This window comes from Miscanthus floridulus, chromosome 19 (assembly GCF_019320115.1).
Source record: "Miscanthus floridulus cultivar M001 chromosome 19, ASM1932011v1, whole genome shotgun sequence".
Taxonomy (NCBI): Eukaryota; Viridiplantae; Streptophyta; class Magnoliopsida; order Poales; family Poaceae; genus Miscanthus; species Miscanthus floridulus.
This window is the reverse complement of record NC_089598.1, coordinates 46,153,561-46,171,349: the sequence shown is the minus strand read 5'-3', so window position 1 is coordinate 46,171,349 and position 17,789 is coordinate 46,153,561. Positions and strand designations below refer to the sequence as shown.

The 17,789-nt window shown below is 43.5% G+C and overlaps 1 protein-coding gene across 1 annotated transcript; it reads left to right on the top strand.

Moving 5' to 3' along the window:
- The first annotated feature begins 2,292 nt into the window (after window positions 1-2,292).
- On the top strand, window positions 2,293-7,729 carry LOC136528850 (uncharacterized). The gene is made up of 3 exons (XM_066521851.1): window positions 2,293-3,644; window positions 3,749-3,826; window positions 5,945-7,729. Exons 1-3 carry the CDS (start codon window positions 2,515-2,517, stop codon window positions 7,620-7,622), a joined length of 2,886 nt encoding a protein of 961 aa, XP_066377948.1. The 5' UTR covers window positions 2,293-2,514; the 3' UTR covers window positions 7,623-7,729.
- The last annotated feature ends 10,060 nt before the right edge of the window (window positions 7,730-17,789 follow it).

The window sequence follows — 17,789 nt, the reverse complement described above, 5'->3', positions numbered from 1 at the left end:
GGCTGAGTTTCCCATGCGCCGGTGAGCTCCTCGTCGTCGGCAATGGCGCCCCGCCGCGGAAGCTACTGTTCCGGTCGTCATCTCCTCTCTCCCTCCTCTGATCTAATCCGAGCCGTTCATTTCAAATCCAACGGCTCTCTGTGGCTGATACCCCTTCGCGGGTTATTTTTCTAAAGAGCCCCTCGGTTTTCATCTATTTGAACCTGCAATCCATAGCGTAAATTCCCGAGTACGCTTTCTCCTTTTGAAAACGTTAACTTAACTGTTTTAGTCCAAAGTACGTTTTCAGTAATTACAGAAATGCCACTTGATTTGTTTTGCGCATAAAAACTTCATTTTAACTCCGAATTGATCCGTTCAAATTGCGTTAGCTTCGTAATTTCATAATCTACATGTTAGTACCACTGTTAATCAAGTTTGCCACTTTTAAATTTCATGGTTAGGTTTAATTAAATAAAGTACTATAGGAAATGCCGTTTAATTCATAACTTTCGTGTTTTAGCTCCGATTTTAGTGAACTTCGCGTTGACGTGATCGTAGCGAGACGTAGATTCTTTTTATAAACATTTCATCTTGTTTTATATACTGTTGGTGTACTGTTCTAATTATAGGATTGTTTGCTTTGCATGAATGCCTTTGGAATGTTGTATGTTGCCGTGTTGGTCGCGTTCAGACGGTGAGTAGGACGTCGGTGACTAAGAATTCTTCGACGAACAGCAGGAATTTGCTAACCAAGGCAAGTATAGCATGGGCCTACCTTGATGTCCTATTACACTATAATCAATTACTCATGTGCATGTGTCTAATTTTGATAACCCTAAGGACATTCTAGACATTTGATGCCTTGTTCCCTTGACTCCTATGGGGTAAATGCATATGGGTAGATTGCTAGTGCTCTAACTGAACTTGATTTACATGATGATGAATGATTCTATGGAACTAAGAGTTTAACATGATTTATAACAACTATTTCATAGGGCGAAGGTGCAAATGACCTTTGATCATGTTGCTCCCGGCCCTCCATAAGGACTTATCTGTCGGTAAAAGCTGGGACTGACAGTGCAACCATGGGAGTCATATGGCTCTGACTTTATCTCAGTAATAGAACCTTTTCTAGCTAGTTAGAGGTTACCTTTTTGGCGCAAATGGGGCTTGCCATGTTGGGTATAGGACTGCCTCTGTTCCTATGTGTATAGCTGCGATGGATATGTGCCATAGGAAAGGGGGTTCCTACATCTGCCTGCCAAGGAAACCTAGCGGCCCTAACTTGTTAGAGAAACCTATGAAATGGCTTTATAGTGTACCCTGCCCGATCACCTTGATAGTGATATAGGAGTAATTAACCCGGGCAAATGAGAATCACGACTCGCGGTGAATGTGCACCACCTCTGCAGAGGGTTACAAACTGTTATAACAGCCGTGCTCACGGTCACGAGCGGCCCGGAAAACTCACAGAATAATTGGTTACTTGTTGATGATTCATTTATGATGGTATACGATGATAATATGATGCAAATGATTATGATATCTGATTATGTGGGTTTTAAATGGGAGCTTAAGCATAACTTGATAATGCTTGAGGATAAAATCTTGACTTACTAAAAGTGCTAACCGCAGTAAACCAGTGTCAAACCTTTTTTAGCTTCATAACCCCATGTTAACTTGTTAAGTACGGGATGTACTTACGCTTGTTTACTTTCTATATTTGGATAAAAATCCCGGATGGGTAACAGATGACGTGTATGAGGAGTATTCTGAAGATTATTAGGCTTGTGGTCAACCAGTTGACCTTCCCTGTGATGGAGTTCCACGAGCGAGTTATCCTTTACTTTTCCGCTGTGTTGTGTAAGACTATTTAATGTTATTATTCGTGATGTATGAGACACCGTGATGATACTTTATATGATTTATCAACTTTTGTGTGTGACTGATCCCTGGACACACATGAGTTTTGTGCATTCAATTTTATCCTTAAAATTGGGTGTGACAATAATAAATCAAGCCACGTTTAGTTCCCAAAAAAGTTTTCTAAAAAGTGCTACGGTAGTCATCACATCGAATCTTGCGATACATGCATGTAGCATTAAATGTAGACGAAAAAAACGAATTGCACAGTTTGGTTGAAAATTGCGAGACGAATGTTTTGAGCCTAATTAGTCCATGATTAAACACTAATTACCAAATAAAAACAAAAGTACTACCGTAGCCAAATTTTCAAATTCCACCTAACTAAACACACCTCAACATCAGCCTGACTTAACAGGCAAAAAAAAAAAAAAAAACCAAAAACACGCTCAAAATAAGACGACGACCCGATCGAGTCATCATGCAATTATTAGGACGCATCAGAAGCGAGCACCATGTTATATTCTGCCGGCTGTGCCGATAAGGCCGGCTAGCCGTGGCATTAGCATTTCCTCAAGGGTCAAGGCGTCTTCTGCCACTGCTACCAGGCCCGTCAGTCGTCACCAGACAGAGGCGTCCAACAACAAAGTAGCTTCCTCCCAGAGTCCAATGGCGTCCGGCGGCGCACAAAGCCACTCCCACTCCCCCCCTGTGGCTGGGGCTGTGGCTGATGAAGCTTTGGGCAGCAGCAACAACAACAAGCCTGCTGCTAAGCGTCCTTCAGGTTCCTCCACGGAGTACCAGCTGAGGAAGTACCTGCTGCTGCTGGCCACTCTGGTTGCGACGGTGACGTACGTCGCCGGGCTGAACCTGCCGGGGGGAGCCTGGCAGGAGGACACCGACGACGGCCCGCACCACCACCACGCGGGCGACCCGATCCTCCAGTACGCGCACGGCGACCGCTACCTCACCTTCTACTACTGCAACGCCACCGCGTTCGCCGCGTCGCTCGTGGTCAGCCTCCTCCTCCTGGTCCTGGATGGCAAGAACACGGGCTGGTGGGAAGCCCTGCTGCGGGTCGTCATGGTGCTCGACCTGCTCGGCCTCATGGGCGCCTACGCCGCCGGGAGCTGCCGGGACAAGTTCACCACCATCTACTCGGCGCTGCTGGTCTGCGCCGTCTTCGCCTACGTCGTCGTCGCTTTCGTCTGCAACCTCTTCTCCAAATACGGATGCTCACGCGAGCTGGCGCGGCTGCTGCTCAGGAAGCAAAGCGATGTTCATGAGCGTCGCCAAGAACTGCATGAGGTCCTGATGCTGCTGGCCACCTTCGCGGTGACCATCACGTACGTGGCCGGGCTGAATCCGCCGGGCGGCTTCTGGGGCGACACCAAGGACGGGCACCAGATGAGCGACCCGGTCCTGATGCAGCACTACTCCAGCCGCTACCAGGCGTTCTACGTCTGCAACACCACCGCGTTCGTCGCGTCCCTGCTCATCATCATCCTCCTCGTCGACAAGAAGCTCACAACCAAGCTCTCTGTGCGGCTTGTGGCTCTGTATGGTCTCACCATCACGGCGCTCCTGGGCCTCATGGGGGCGTACGCCGCTGGGAGCTGCAGGCAGCTCGACGACACCACCTACGTCATCTGCCTCATCGCCGGAGTTCTTGCCTACATCTTCCTCCAGGTGGCCGTCACCAAGGCCATCGGAATGAAGCAGGATCGCTCCATTCCAAGCCTGCTTCGCAGTTGCTTCGACAGATCGCAGGACCAAAATAAACCAGATCAGAGTAGCCGGTATGTATCTGCTCAATTACCAGCAGCAGTAAGGAGTTGGTTGGTTGCAATTTAGGAGTTAATTAGGAATTGCTGGGAGCACTAAGGAATTGCTGCTTTGACAGATCATCAGAAGACCAAATTCCACCGATCAAAAAAGAAGAAGACCAAATTCCACCAGATCAGAATCAGATCAGCAGCAGGTACGTATTAGTATGTGCACAACTACCTCATCCCTCTCAATCTCCATTTCGGGCATGTTTGGAACGCGCAGGAGCGTAAAACAAAGAATAGAAAAAAGAACACAGGAATTGAATAATGCGAAAAATAAAGAAGCAAAAGTTTCAGTCTTTAGAACTTGAGAAAACATTACAGGTATTTTTCCTTTAGGTTTTCTTGGATATTTTTTTCTAGTTTCGTGAAGTGAAGGTTAGTCTTTCCTTTGGAAAGGAATACATATTTCCCAATGTTTTAAATCTCCGGCTAAGCCTCTTAGCTGCTGACCTTCTCAACAGCTAAGCGCAGATATAGCCGGACATAGCTGCAGCTAAGCCATTTAGCTGTTTTTTCAAAAAAAAAAAATGAGAAAAAAACACATGATCTTGGCATAACTTGATAATCGATACTAAATCAGATCACCAACTGCAGACAAAACCAGAAGATTCACATCAGTGCATGACAGTAAGAGGTCAATATGAATTTATATTTATCATTGATCTTGATCATTACTCGTGAAAAAAAAATCATTCAAAAAGAATTGATTGAGAGTAATAGAAAAAGCTTAGTACAGTCCTACACATAGCATGTAGAACCAATGAATGATTACAACCAAATCTGCACAGAGGCTTTGGGTTACAGTCATTTTCTGAAATGATTTTCTGATACACTTCAATATTTCTTTATTAGCATACATTTTTCTTCAGGTAAACACAATGATAGTTACATTTTCCATATGACGAGTTATGCAAGGTGCAGAAGAAAGCCTAGCTCTGACATTTTTAACACATTTTACATGCTTACAATTCAGCACCACCCTCATCAGGCAACAATGCATTAGACTTGCTACAAATGTAAAAATGTCCTGGTTTGGTGATCAATTAAGCCATCCGCAGCAACTACAATAACTAGCATTTCCAGTGGACCAAACTAGCAGTTCAGATAGCAGCAACTGATCAGGACTAGGATAAATTCAGAAGTAGCATTCAAGCAGCAAGCAACAAAGGCCACTGATATGATACAAACATATTCCTCATGTGAAGCACAAGGGAAAATTCAAGATGCGTTCCCAAGTCCCCTGAGAACATTTCTGACAGTAGACTTCCAAACCTAAGGCAAAGGACAGAGTTTGGCGACAAATGTATTCGTTCATTTTAATCATAATAAACACGACTACGAGATGTCTAGCAGGTTGGATAATAATTTGAAGCACCAAAATCACAGAATAAAGCTTTATTATTAATTACTAATTGATCCATAACTAATTGATAGGAGTACACCACACGTTCATTGGAGTACATCATTCAGGTGCATAACAGATTATTGAAACATCAGCTTCACTAAAGTACATTATTCAGGAAACAAACAGAGCATTGAACAGATAAGAAGCTTGCCAGATTGTTGTGCCATGGCGTCGTCGTTGGTGCTACTGCTTCAGTGCTCCGGTTCCACGGCTTCAGCTGCCTCCGCGCCGCTGCTCAGCTGCCTCCAAAACCGCCACCGCCGCCACTGGTCGCCTCCGCGCGCCGCCGCCGAAGGGCACAGCCGCCGCCGCCGCCGGTCCTCTCGAGTCTCGAAGCCTACGCCGCCGGTCGCCGCTGCGACGCGGCCGCCGAAGGGCACAGCAGCAGCAGCAGCCACTGACGCCGCCTCCTCTTTTCTGCGGAGCTGGAGAGCGGAGTGGAGACTAGAGAGATGAGTGCTGACTAGGGTTACGTATCCTCCTGCTCTCTGGTCGTTGGGCCGGTTTACTTCTTGGGCCAGGCCGATTTGGGCGTTTCACAATTTAGCTGCGCTAAATTAAGGCCAATTTAGCGGCTATTATCGGCTAAATGCAGCTATTAGCGTCCTGCTTTTCTTAGCGCAAAAAACAGCATCGCTTAGCTGCTTCCATCCCCAGCAGCTATCTCCGGCTATAGCTGCAGCTATAGCCGGAGATTTAAAACTTTGATATTTCCTTGGTTCCAAACAGTAAGTCGAGAAAACTTTAACAAGAAATCCGTTTCTTTGTTTTTCTTTTGCAAATCCTCCGTTCCAAACAAGCCCTTCTAGCTTGCAATTTAACTAACTCTTTGTTAATATATGTTGCTTGCAATTGCCTGCAGGGGCATAAATCAACACGAAGGCGGCGGCGAAGCAGTGGAAATGGATCCTTCAAAAAAAGCAGTGGAAAAGGATCCTTCAAAAGAAGCAGTGGAAAAGGCGAGACAGTCTCTTGTCATGTTGCTTGCGACCCTTGTGGTGAGCATCACTTACAGTGCAGGACTGGACCCACCAGGTGGCCTGTGGCCCGACACCCGAGACGATCACAAGATCGGTGACCCGATACTCCTGACCACACACCCCACCCGGTACAAGGTGTTCTTCTACAGCAACTCGGCGGCGTTCGTGGCGTCCCTCATCGTGATCCTCATGGTCCAGAGCAGATTCCTGCTCAAGGGCCACACGCTGGAGGCGGCCATGATCCTGGACCTGTTCGGCCTGATCAGCGCGTACGCCGCGGGGTGCTGCAGGGACGAGACGACCTCCATCTACGTGGTTGCCCTGGCCGGGATCGTCCTGGTCTACGTGGTCATCCACATCGTCCTCTTCACGCTTCCAGACCACAAGGACAGCAACCCGGACGCGGAGAAGAAGCTGGAGAACAGGCGCGAGATGCTGCTGCTCCTGGCCATCCTGGCGGCGACGCTCACCTACCAGGCTGGGCTGACGCCGCCGGGGGGCTTCTGGTCAGAAGATGAAGATGGGCACCGCGCGGGCTACCCGGTGCTCCACGACCACTACCGGCCCCGCTACATGGCCTTCTTCTACTGCAACGCGGCGAGCTTCATGGCGTCCGTGGCTCTCATCGTCCTGCTCGTGAACCCGAACCTGTACAGGCCAGGGATACGGTGCTACGCGCTCTACGTGTGCATGGTGGTGGGCATGTTTGGGCTCATGGGAGCCTATGCCGCTGGGAGCTCCAGGGATCTGCGCACCTCCATTTATGTGTTGACGCTGGTTGTTGCCGTGTTTGCCTTTGTAGCCCTGGAGGTAGTCATTTTCTTGGTTCACCCCTACCTAAGAGATCATTGGAAGCAATGGTGGAGGTGCCTAAAAGATCATTGGAAGCAGTGGTGGAGGTGCATCAAGAATAATGCAGCTGATTCCTCCGGGCAAGCAGAACCAGACGCCGGCACGAAACAGAACCAGGAGACAGAGATACAGCAGGAAAGTAAAACTCAGGGAGAGATGCCAGCAGAAGCACGGCAAGAAGATCAGCTCTCTGTCTCTGGATCATCAGAAGATAGGAACATGCGTGAATACTTGATGCTGCTAGGAGTCCTTGCTGCGAGTGTAACCTACCAGACTGGCCTGAAGCCACCAGGTGGCCTGTGGCAGGACGACAGCAATGGTCCCTCTGCTGGCAGCTCCATCCTCCATTACATCAACAAACGCCGGTACCATGCTTTCTTCTACTGCAACTCCACCTCCTTCATGGCTTCCGTCGTCGTCGTCATCTTGCTCCTGCCACTCCGGCCATCGACTCTCCAAAATTACGAATTGCCACTCTGGCCAATGCACACAGCTATCTTGCTTGACATGCTCGGCCTGCTGGGGGCCTATGCAGCAGGCAGTACCAGAGACTGGGAGACATCCAGGAATGTCGTCTACTTGGTCATCCCTGTCCTGGCCTATATTGCAGCCTATGCATTAGTCTCAATCTTCCGCAAGAAAGGTGGTGCCACAGCCCACAAGAGCAAGTCCGAAGAACAGAAACCATCCGGCAATCATGAAGTCTGAAGTGACAAATTCCTTTTATTTCTGTTTTCATTCGATTGTGACACCCATGTTTGCATTGAGATATTGAGTTGTTTGTTCATATGTGTTATCCAAAAGTTATCGGCATATCCCTTGCGTTCTTAATTCTTACGAGTGATAGTGTAACCGAGGAGAAAATCGATTTCGGTTTCTACATTACCTGAAAGTGTGCCAAAACAGACTGATAGCCAAATACCAAAACAGACTGATAGCCAAATAGCAAATATGCTAACGCCAAACCAATATGTACCTTCGACTTTTCATATTACCTATTTTATATTGGTCTCGGTCTCTATGTCGCTGCTAGGATCGTCGCCTCATGTGGCAATTTCAAGCATTCTGCTTGTTGGAAATATTGCCAGTTACCAAACCACAATCATATGTCACTTTCACTACAGAAACCATTTTTAGAGGCGGCTCCTGATTTAGAGCAACTACAAATGACGCACGACAATAAAATTTATAACTTGTCAAAACCAGGTTGGATGAAAACAAATTTTATATGAAAATTGTAGTACTCAAAGAGAAAAGCAACTTTATAGTTGACTATTTTTCTTTTCAAACCATTTAGGGCCCGGAAATTTATGTTTTAAATTTTAAGATTTTGAAATGTATATTTAAAAAAAATTAAATGATATCGGATGGAGTGACAACCTAAATCAAAGTTATAGTACTCGAAGAGATATGCAACCTTATGGTTGACTACTTTTTCATTTGAAAGTATTTAGGACCCAAAATTATGTTTTAAATTTTTAGATTTAAAAAATTTGAGTTTTCCAAATGACCTTAGAATGAAAAACGAATCTAAACTAAAGTTATATTACTCAAGAGATTTGTAACTTTGTACCGGCTACTTTTCATTTGAAACCTCTAGGTATCACATCCGACCCATTTTGAAGTTTGACCCATATAGGCCTATTTGTATGTTGATCTATTATTGGGGGAGGGGGGGGGGGTTTGAGTTAGTCTCACCTTTTATGTTGAGTGTGGTGTGGGTTAGACTAAAATATAAGACTTCTACAGTCCATACCACTATCTCCAGTTTAACTCTTTTACATGAAACAAGTACGAAAGCGTAAGTGGGTTAGTGGTAGTATGTGGTTCACTCAACGTGTAAAGTGAATCTGAACTGTTTGGACTCTAGGGCATTACACCGGGCTCAAAATTATGTTTTAAATTTTTAGATTTTGAAATTCAATTTCTTTGAATTTTTCAAATGGCCTCGGGTGGGGAAATGACTTAAACCAAAGATTTAGTACTTAATCAAAGAGATCTATGACTTTGTAGTCGATGACTTTTTCATTTGAAATAATTAGAACTAGATATTCTTTTTTAAATACATGAATTTTGAAATTTATCTTTTCATTTTCAAATGATTTCAAATGGAGAAATGACATAAACCAAAGTTGTAGTACTCGAAGAGGTCTAAAAAAATTCAGTTCAATCTTTGTTCATTTGAATTCATTTAGAGGAGTCCTAGGGTTAAAAAATTCAACTTACCTCTAGAAATCGGTTTTAAAGAAAGTTGGCTAGCCGTCTTTAGAAATCATTCAGATTTCTAAACATGCACCGATAGAGCATTCAACCATCCGGGCAACCATATGTTTCGACCTGCATTGAAAGCGGGGCCATTCGTTGAAGATAAGAGTATATTGAACCCATATGTCGTCTTACCATGAGCAGATTGTATCCATTGGGCAAATATAGGTTCGATCAAGATTTGCTTTTCTAGAGTACCAAAAGCAAGCATAACGTCGTTATGAACATAAAGGCTCAAGTTATGGAATCCTAGGAAGAGGCTAGCCCAACTTAAATAAGATATGATAGCTTCCTCATAGTCTAACATTCTTGCCAATACATTATCTTCATTCTGTTCCAAGCAATCATCTCTACAAAGCTTTTTCTATGGTAGTGCTTATGGTTTGGAGGACTCCAAGGAGTAACTCCATAGGGACTGCAGCCATCTGAAAGGTCCTAATATGGCTATAGGAGGGGTGAATAGCCTATTTAAAATTCTACAAATCAACTAGAGCAATTTGATTAGTAAGACAAATAGCGAAATGCAAACTTACTCTAGCTCTACGAGGGTTGCAAGCCACCTATCCAACAATTCTAGTTGCAATGATTACTAGACACACAACTTGCTATGATACTACTCACTAAGAGCTCTCAATCTTGCTACACTAAAGAGCTCCACTAGATGAACTTAAATAACAAATCAAGCTCTTAATTCTAATTACACTAAAGAGCTTGCCATAACTAGTTTGCAAAAATATAAAAGAGTGAGTAGGGTGATTATACCGCCGTGTAGAGGGATGAACCAATCACAAGATGAATATGAAATCAATCACCGAGAGAATGCCAAATGGCAAGAGACAACCGATTTTCTCCCGAGGTTCACGTGCTTGCCAACACGCTACGTCCCCGTTGTGTCGACCAACACTTGGTGGTTCGACGGCTAAGAGGTGTTGCACAAACCTTGTCCACACGATTGGACATCGTAAGAACCTACCCACAAGTGAGGTAACTCAATGACACGAGCAATCCACTAGAGTTACCTTTCGGCGCTCCGCCGGGGAAGGTACAAATCCCCTCACAATCACTAGAGATGGCCACGAACAATCACCAACTCGTGCCAATCCTCCACCGCTGCACCAAGCCGTCTAGGTGGTGGCAACCACCAAGAGCAACAAGTGAAATCCACAGCAAAACATGAATACCAAGTGCCTCTAGATGCAATCACTCAAGCAATGCACTTAGATTCTCTCCCAATCTCACTAAAGATGATGAATCAATGATGGAGATGAGTGGGAGGGCTTTGGCTAAGCTCACAAGGTTGCTATGTCAATGCAAATAGCTAAGAGAGTGAGCTTGAACCGGCCATGGGGCTTAAATAGAAGCCCCCACGAAATAGAGCCGTTGGGCTCCTCACTGCACTGAACACAGGCCAACCGGACGCTCCAGTCATATTGACCGGACGCTGGACCTCAGCGTCCGGTTGTGCGATGTGCGCCACGTGTCATCGGCTTCAAACGCCGATCGCCCGATTTCAACGATCAAGTGATGACCGGACGCGTCAGTTAGAAAGTGACCGGACGCTGGATCTCAGCGTCCAGTCATTTCTAGTAAGGTTCCAAACGCGACATTTCATGACGCTCGACCGGACACACCCTGCGTCCGGTCACTCAATGTTTCCTCTGTGCGCCACACGTCACCGTACGTCAGCACTGACCGGACTCAGACCATGAGCGTCCGGTCAGTTTACACTCTAGCGTCTGGTCATAAGACCGAGACAGTGTGCTTTCTCCTGTCACTGACCGGACGCTAAGGTCTAGCGTCCGGTCACTGCACCACCAGCGTCCGGTCACTCTGTGAACCCCTATCTTTTCTGTATAGGGCGCCGGTGAAGTTTCTAACCCTTGCTCAAATGTGATAATCACCAAGTGTATCACCTTGTGCACATGTGTTAGCATATTTTCACAAACATTTTCAAGGGTGTTAGCACTTCCACTAGATCCTAAATGCATATGCAATGAGTTAGAGCATCTAGTGGCACTTTGATAACCGCATTTCAATATGAGTTTCACCCCTCTTAATAGTAAGGCTATCTAACCTAAATGTGATCACACTCGCTAAGTGTCTTGATCATCGAAACAAAATGGCTCCTACTATTTATACCTTTGCCTTGAGCCTTTTGTTTTCTCTTTCTTCTTTTTCAAGTTCAAGCATTTGATCATCACCATGCCATCACCATCGTCATGATCTTCGCCATTGCTTCATCACCTGGAGTAGTGCTACCTATCTCATAATCACTTTGATAAACTAGGTTAGCACTTAGGGTTTCATCAATTAACCAAAACCAAACTAGAGCTTTCAATCTGCCCCTTTTTGGTAATTGATGACAACCCTTACACAAAGATATGAATTGAGATTTAATTGAATCCATGTTGCTTGCCCAAGCATATTTACCATGTGTAAAAGAATATGGACAAGTTTCATAAACTCTAAATGGTAGCAATTGCTCCTCCTACATATGTGCTAAGAGTTTGGATTGTGGCTTGCACATATGCTTTAGATAGGAAATTATAGGAGACAATTTCTACCAAATGATGCTAAGGTATAAGAGATGGACCTTTGAAGCGTGATACCTATCGGAGTGCATCAATATACCATTCTTAGCACCATTAGTAACTAGACATACACAAAAAAACCTAGAATACCCGGTGAGATCAACATTAGAAGCAAGGGTCTAGTTTTCATAATATGAGCATGAGTCTAGTTACTTAGCCTATGCATGCTAGTTTTTCATTTCATCATTCAAAACTATAACTAGCATACACCACACAAGCATGGATATTGAAATTTAGAACTTGTGCCATGCAAGCAAATATATGAAATGCACATTCAAATGCAACATACAAGTTTATGAGCTTGCTCCCCCTACTTAGTGTGCATTTTTGATTGATCCCCTTACAATGTCATTTCATTTATTTGCTCCTCCTATCTTACTATCTTTGTGAATTTCTCTCCCCCTTTGTCAACAATTAGCACAAAAGGTGAGCTCAAATTATAGATAGGTTGGGGTGAAACCATGTGAAATGAGGATCATTTTCCCAATTTGGTTCAATCTAGATCACTTGAAAAAGATATTTAACTCGGTTTGATCCAAGGACAAGCTTCTTCACACCTCCAAATAAGGGTTATCTTGTACCATGTTGAGTTAAACACTTATAGCTTATTTTCTAGATCAAACACTAGGTTTACAAGCCCACAAACATGTCATATGCTACCACTAGATCATTTCAAGCATACAAGCAATAGTGGTACCATACAAGCATCAAATTCATTTGATTTTCATGAATGAGCCTATTCAAATGTGAAATATGTCTAGATGCACTAAACATGTCCTTAGCAAGTATGTATGCCATGCCAATCAACTTTTACCTTGGATTGCTCGAAGGAGAGGCATGTCATATAAGTGGGGGGTGCATCAACACATATTGGAGAAGTCAAGTATGTTCAATTCATTCCTTAGCTTGCAAAACCTCTTCTCATCAAGTGGCTTGGTGAAGATATCGGCAAGTTGATCTTCGGTGCCCACACTCTCAATGCAAATGTCCCCTTTTTGTTGGTGATCTCTTATGAAATGATGGCGGACATCAATATGCTTTGTTCTTGAATGTTGAACCGGGTTGTTGGTGAGCTTTACGGCACTCTCATTGTCACATAGCAATGGCACTTGCTTGAATTTGATTCCAAAGTCACTCAAAGTAGCCTTCATCCAAAGTAATTGAGCACAACAACTACCAGCCGAAATGTACTCCGCTTCGGCGGTTGAAAGTGCTACACTATTTTGCTTCTTTGATGACCAAGACACAAGTGATCTTCCCAATAGTTGACATGTGCCCGATGTGCTCTTTCTCTCAACTTTGCATCCCGCATAATCGGAGTCCGAATATCCAATCAACTCAAATCTTGCTCCTTTGGGATACCACAATCCAACATTTTGTGTATGCTTCAAGTACCTCAATATTCTCTTTGTTGCCTTCAAATGACTTTCTCTTGGTGAGGCTTGAAATCTAGCACACATGCATACACTAAACATCACATCCGGCCTTGATGCGGTCACATAGAGTAGGCTTCCAATCATAGACCGATACATCTTTTGATCCACCATGTTGCCACTAGCATCACTATCCAAGCTTCCACTTGTCCCCATTGGTGTACTAATAGCTTTACTATCATCCATTCCAAACTTCTTGAGCATGTCCTTGATATACTTGCCTTGACTCACAAATGTGCCATTCTTCATTTGCTTGATTTGAAGACCAAGGAAGTAGCTAAGCTCTCCAATCATGGACATCTCAAACTCACTTGCCATCATCTTGCCAAACTCCTCACAAAAATCTTGATTTGTTGACCCAAAAATGATATCATCAACATAGATTTGCATTACAAACAAGTCATTTCCAAGCTTCTTGGTGAAGAGAGTGGTGTCAACCTTTCCCATCTTGAATCCCTTAGAGAGTAGGAAATCCCTCAATCTCTCATACCATGCTCTAGGTGCTTGTTTTAATCCATACAAAGCCTTTCTCAACTTGTAAACATGGTTGGGTTTCTTCTCATCTTCAAAACCGGGAGGTTGCTCAACATACACAAGCTCATTGATGTACCCATTGAGAAATGCACTCTTCACATCCATTTGGTACAACTTGATGTTGTGGGCACAAGCATAGGCTAACAAGATCCTAATTGCTTCCAATCTTGCAACCGGGGCATATGTTTCTCCAAAGTCAAGACCTTCAACTTGAGTGTAACCTTGAGCCACTAATCTTGCTTTGTTCCTTATTACTATCCCATCTTGATCTTGCTTGTTCGAAAGACCCACTTGGTTCCAATCACATTATGATCCTTAGGCCTCTCAACTAACTCCCATACTTGGTTTCTTGTGAAGTTGTTTAGCTCTTCATGCATAGCATTGACCCAATCAACATCCTTCAAAGCTTCATCTATCTTCTTAGGTTCAATGGATGACACAAATGAGAAATGCTCACAAAATGAAGCCAATCTTGATCTAGTTTGCACACCTCTTGAAATATCACCAATGATAGTGTCCAATGGATGATCTCTTGCAACATTGGTTGGTTGAAGCACTTGCACTTGATTGCTTGCATTTGATTGATCACTTGGTTGAGATGATGAACTAGCCACTTGTTGTTGATCTTGCACTTTGTCATGACTAGTACTTGCTTGAACTTGATCATGAGAACCACTAGCTTGCACATTTGAGTTAGAGAGCACTTGAATTCTTGTCATCTTCAACATCAATCACCTTCTCTAGGCCTTATATCACCAATGTCCATGTTCTTCATTGCATTGACCAATTGAGTGCCTCTTACATCATCTAGATTCTCATCTTCCTCTTGGGAACCATTTGTTTCATCAAACTCCACATCATGAACCTCCTCAAGAGTACCACTAGCCAAATTCCAAACTCTATAAGCCTTGCTAGTAGTGGAGTAACCAAGCAAGAAACCTTCATCACATTTCTTTTCAAACTTGCTCAATCTAGTGCCTTTCTTCAATATGTAGCATTTACAACCAAAAACCCGAAAGTATGCTATGTTGGGCTTTCTTCCATTCAATAGCTCATAAGGTGTCTTCTCCATCATGGGGTGACAATAGAGTCGGTTGCTATAATAGCAAGCCATGTTGATTGCTTCGGCCCAAAATGAATGACTCATATTGTACTCACTCAACATTGATCTTGCCATGTCAATCAAAGTTCTATTCTTTCTTTCAACTAAGGCCATTTGATTGATGGAGTGTACTTGGCCGAGAATTGATGTCTAATTCCAAATTCATCACACAACTCATCAATTCTTGTGTTCTTGAACTCACTTCCATTGTCACTTCTCACTTTCTTGATGGTTGTTTCAAACTCATTGTGAATGCCCTTGACAAATGATTTGAATGTTGCAAACACATCACTCTTGTCTACTAGAAAGAATACCATGTGTATCTAGTGAAATCATCCACAATCATAAATCCATATTTGTTTCCACCAATGCTAGTGTATGTGGTTGGTCCAAACAAGTCCATGTGCATCAACTCAAATGCCTTAGATGTGCTCATCATGCTCTTCTTAGGATGTGTGTTACCAACTTGCTTTCTGGCTTGACATGCACTACATAGCTTATCCTTTTCAAATGTGACATCTTTCAAGCCTCTAACTAAATCATGCTTGATCAACTTGTTCAATTGTTTCATTCCAACATGACCAAGCCTTCTATGCCATAACCAACCCATGCTAGACTTAGTGATCAAACATGTTGACAATTGAGCTTCTCTAGCATTGAAATCAACCAAGTATAGATTCTCATATCTAAATCCTTTGAATATCAAGTTAGAGCCATCTACACTTATAATCTCTACATCATCCACACCAAATATGCACTTGAAACCAAGATCACATAATTGAGCTACCGACAATAGGTTGAAGTTCAAGCTCTCTACTAGTAGCACATTGGAAATGCTCAAGTCATTGGATATTGCAATCTTACCAAGCCCTTTGACCTTGCCTTTGCCATTGTCACCAAATGTGATACTATCAATCCCATTGCTCTTGTTTTCATTGATTGAATTGAACATTCTTGGATCACCGGTCATGTGTTGTGTGCACCCACTATCAAGTACCCAATGCCTTCCTCCGGCTTTATAATTGACCTACAAAAGAAGATCAATTCTTTTTAGGTACCCAAACTTGCTTGGGTCCTTGTAGGTTAGTTACCAAGGTCTTTGGTACCCAAATGGCCTTCTTCTTTGGGCCCACAATTGGTGTACCAATGAACTTAGCCTTCACACCATTGGCACCCTTAAAAAGCATGTAACAAGAATCAAATTTAATTAAGGATACATTAGGTAGCTTGTTCTTGTTAATCTTGCAATATTGCTCTACATGCCCAACTTGCTTGCATCTATTGCAAAACCGACCATTGCCCTTCACAAAGCTAACTTTGGGAGTGACAAAGGTCACCTTGCCTTTCTTGGGGGTATAGCCTAATCCCTCTTATTTGAGAGAAAACCTTTGGCTACCCAAGCACTTTAGCAAGCGGGACATCTTCACCATAGGCATTGCCTAAGGCACGAGTGAGCTCATTCACCTCCTTCTTGAGGGTCTGATTTTCCACCATTAGTGAGGCATCACAAGAGAGACCATCACTCAAAGGTGAAGTGGAAGTGGTAGTGCTACAAGAAGAGTTAGTGGGAGCAACTACAATGGGCTTATAAAAAGATTCATAAATAAGATCATAAGTTAGTCCCACATCACACGATACGATCACTTACTCCTTGGCTTCCTCCACTTTGACTTGCTTAATAAGAGAGGAGTGAGCCTTTTCAAGCTTAGAGTGAGCTTTGCCAAGCTTCTCATGGGATTCCATTAGCCTCTCATGAGTGGCATTGAGCTCATCAAAGGATTGCTCAAGAAATTTTACCTTATTGCATAATTCTTTGCACTCCTTTCTCTTCATCTCATTGCAAGCGTGCACTTTCTCATACATGTCTAAGAGTTCCTCCTTGGTGTACTCCTTATCCTCATCATCATCATTATCATCATTCCTACAAGTATCACTTTCACATTCATCATCATCACTCATATCATATTTTACCTTGGTAGGCTTAGCCATGAGGCATGTTGATGGAGTGTCGAAGATGGAGAGCTTGTCGTTGATGGCGATGCTTGCTAGTGCTATTTTGATAGATTTCTTGTCATCATCACTAGAGCTATCACTATCCGAAGAGCCATCACTATCCCATATGACCACATAGCCTCCACCTTTCTTCTTCTTTTGGAAGGTCATTCTCTTCTCCTTCTTCTCCTTCTTTTCTTTCTTATCCTTTTTTAGCTTCTTCTTTTCATCCTCATCATTGTCACTATTGTAGGGACAATTTGCTACAATGTGATCGGGGCTCTTGCAATTGTAGCATCTTCTCACATATTCTTTGCTTTTGGTGTGATCTCTTCTCTTTCTTGCACCATAGCCCTTCTTCTTCATGAATTTTCCCATCTTGCGGACAAAGAGGGCCATAGCTTCATCATCAATATCACTAAAATCATCATCATTACTTGATTCTTTCTTGGACTTGCCCTTGTTCTTGAATGATGATGAGCTAGCCTTGAATGCTATACTCTTCTTCTTCTTGTCTTATTCTTCCTTCTTGTTATCCTTGTCATCTCCCCTCCCTTTCCACTATGGTATGTCTCTTGGGTCATGACATCACCTAGTACTTGGTTAGGGGTAATCTCCTTCAATCCTCCTCTTATGATGAGCTATCTCAACATCTCAAATCTTGGAGGTAGGCACATCAAGAACCGATGAGAGACATCATCATCCTTGATCTTCTCTCCTAATGCCTTCAAATCATTGACAATCACTTGCAAACGATGGAACATCTCTGGAATGCTCTCATCTTCCTTCATCTTGAAGCTTATCAATTTATCCTTGAGGATATACAACTTGGCACTCTTCACCACCGGTGTGCCCTCATATGTTTCCTCCAATCTCTTCCACACCTCATTTGCTCTTTCACAATCCTTGATTTGCCCAAACACCTTGGAATCAATGGCATTGTATATGGTGTTGAGAG

Excerpts from the sequence above, each read along its gene's own strand:
- LOC136528850 (XM_066521851.1), top strand. The coding sequence starts at position 2,515 with ATGGCGTCCGGCGGCGCACAAAGCCACTCCCACTCCCCCCCTGTGGCT. Across the intron at positions 3,645-3,748 it reads AAACCAGATCAGAGTAGCCG|ATCATCAGAAGACCAAATTC; the intron begins GTATGTATCTGC and ends CTGCTTTGACAG. Across the intron at positions 3,827-5,944 it reads CAGAATCAGATCAGCAGCAG|GGGCATAAATCAACACGAAG; the intron begins GTACGTATTAGT and ends AATTGCCTGCAG.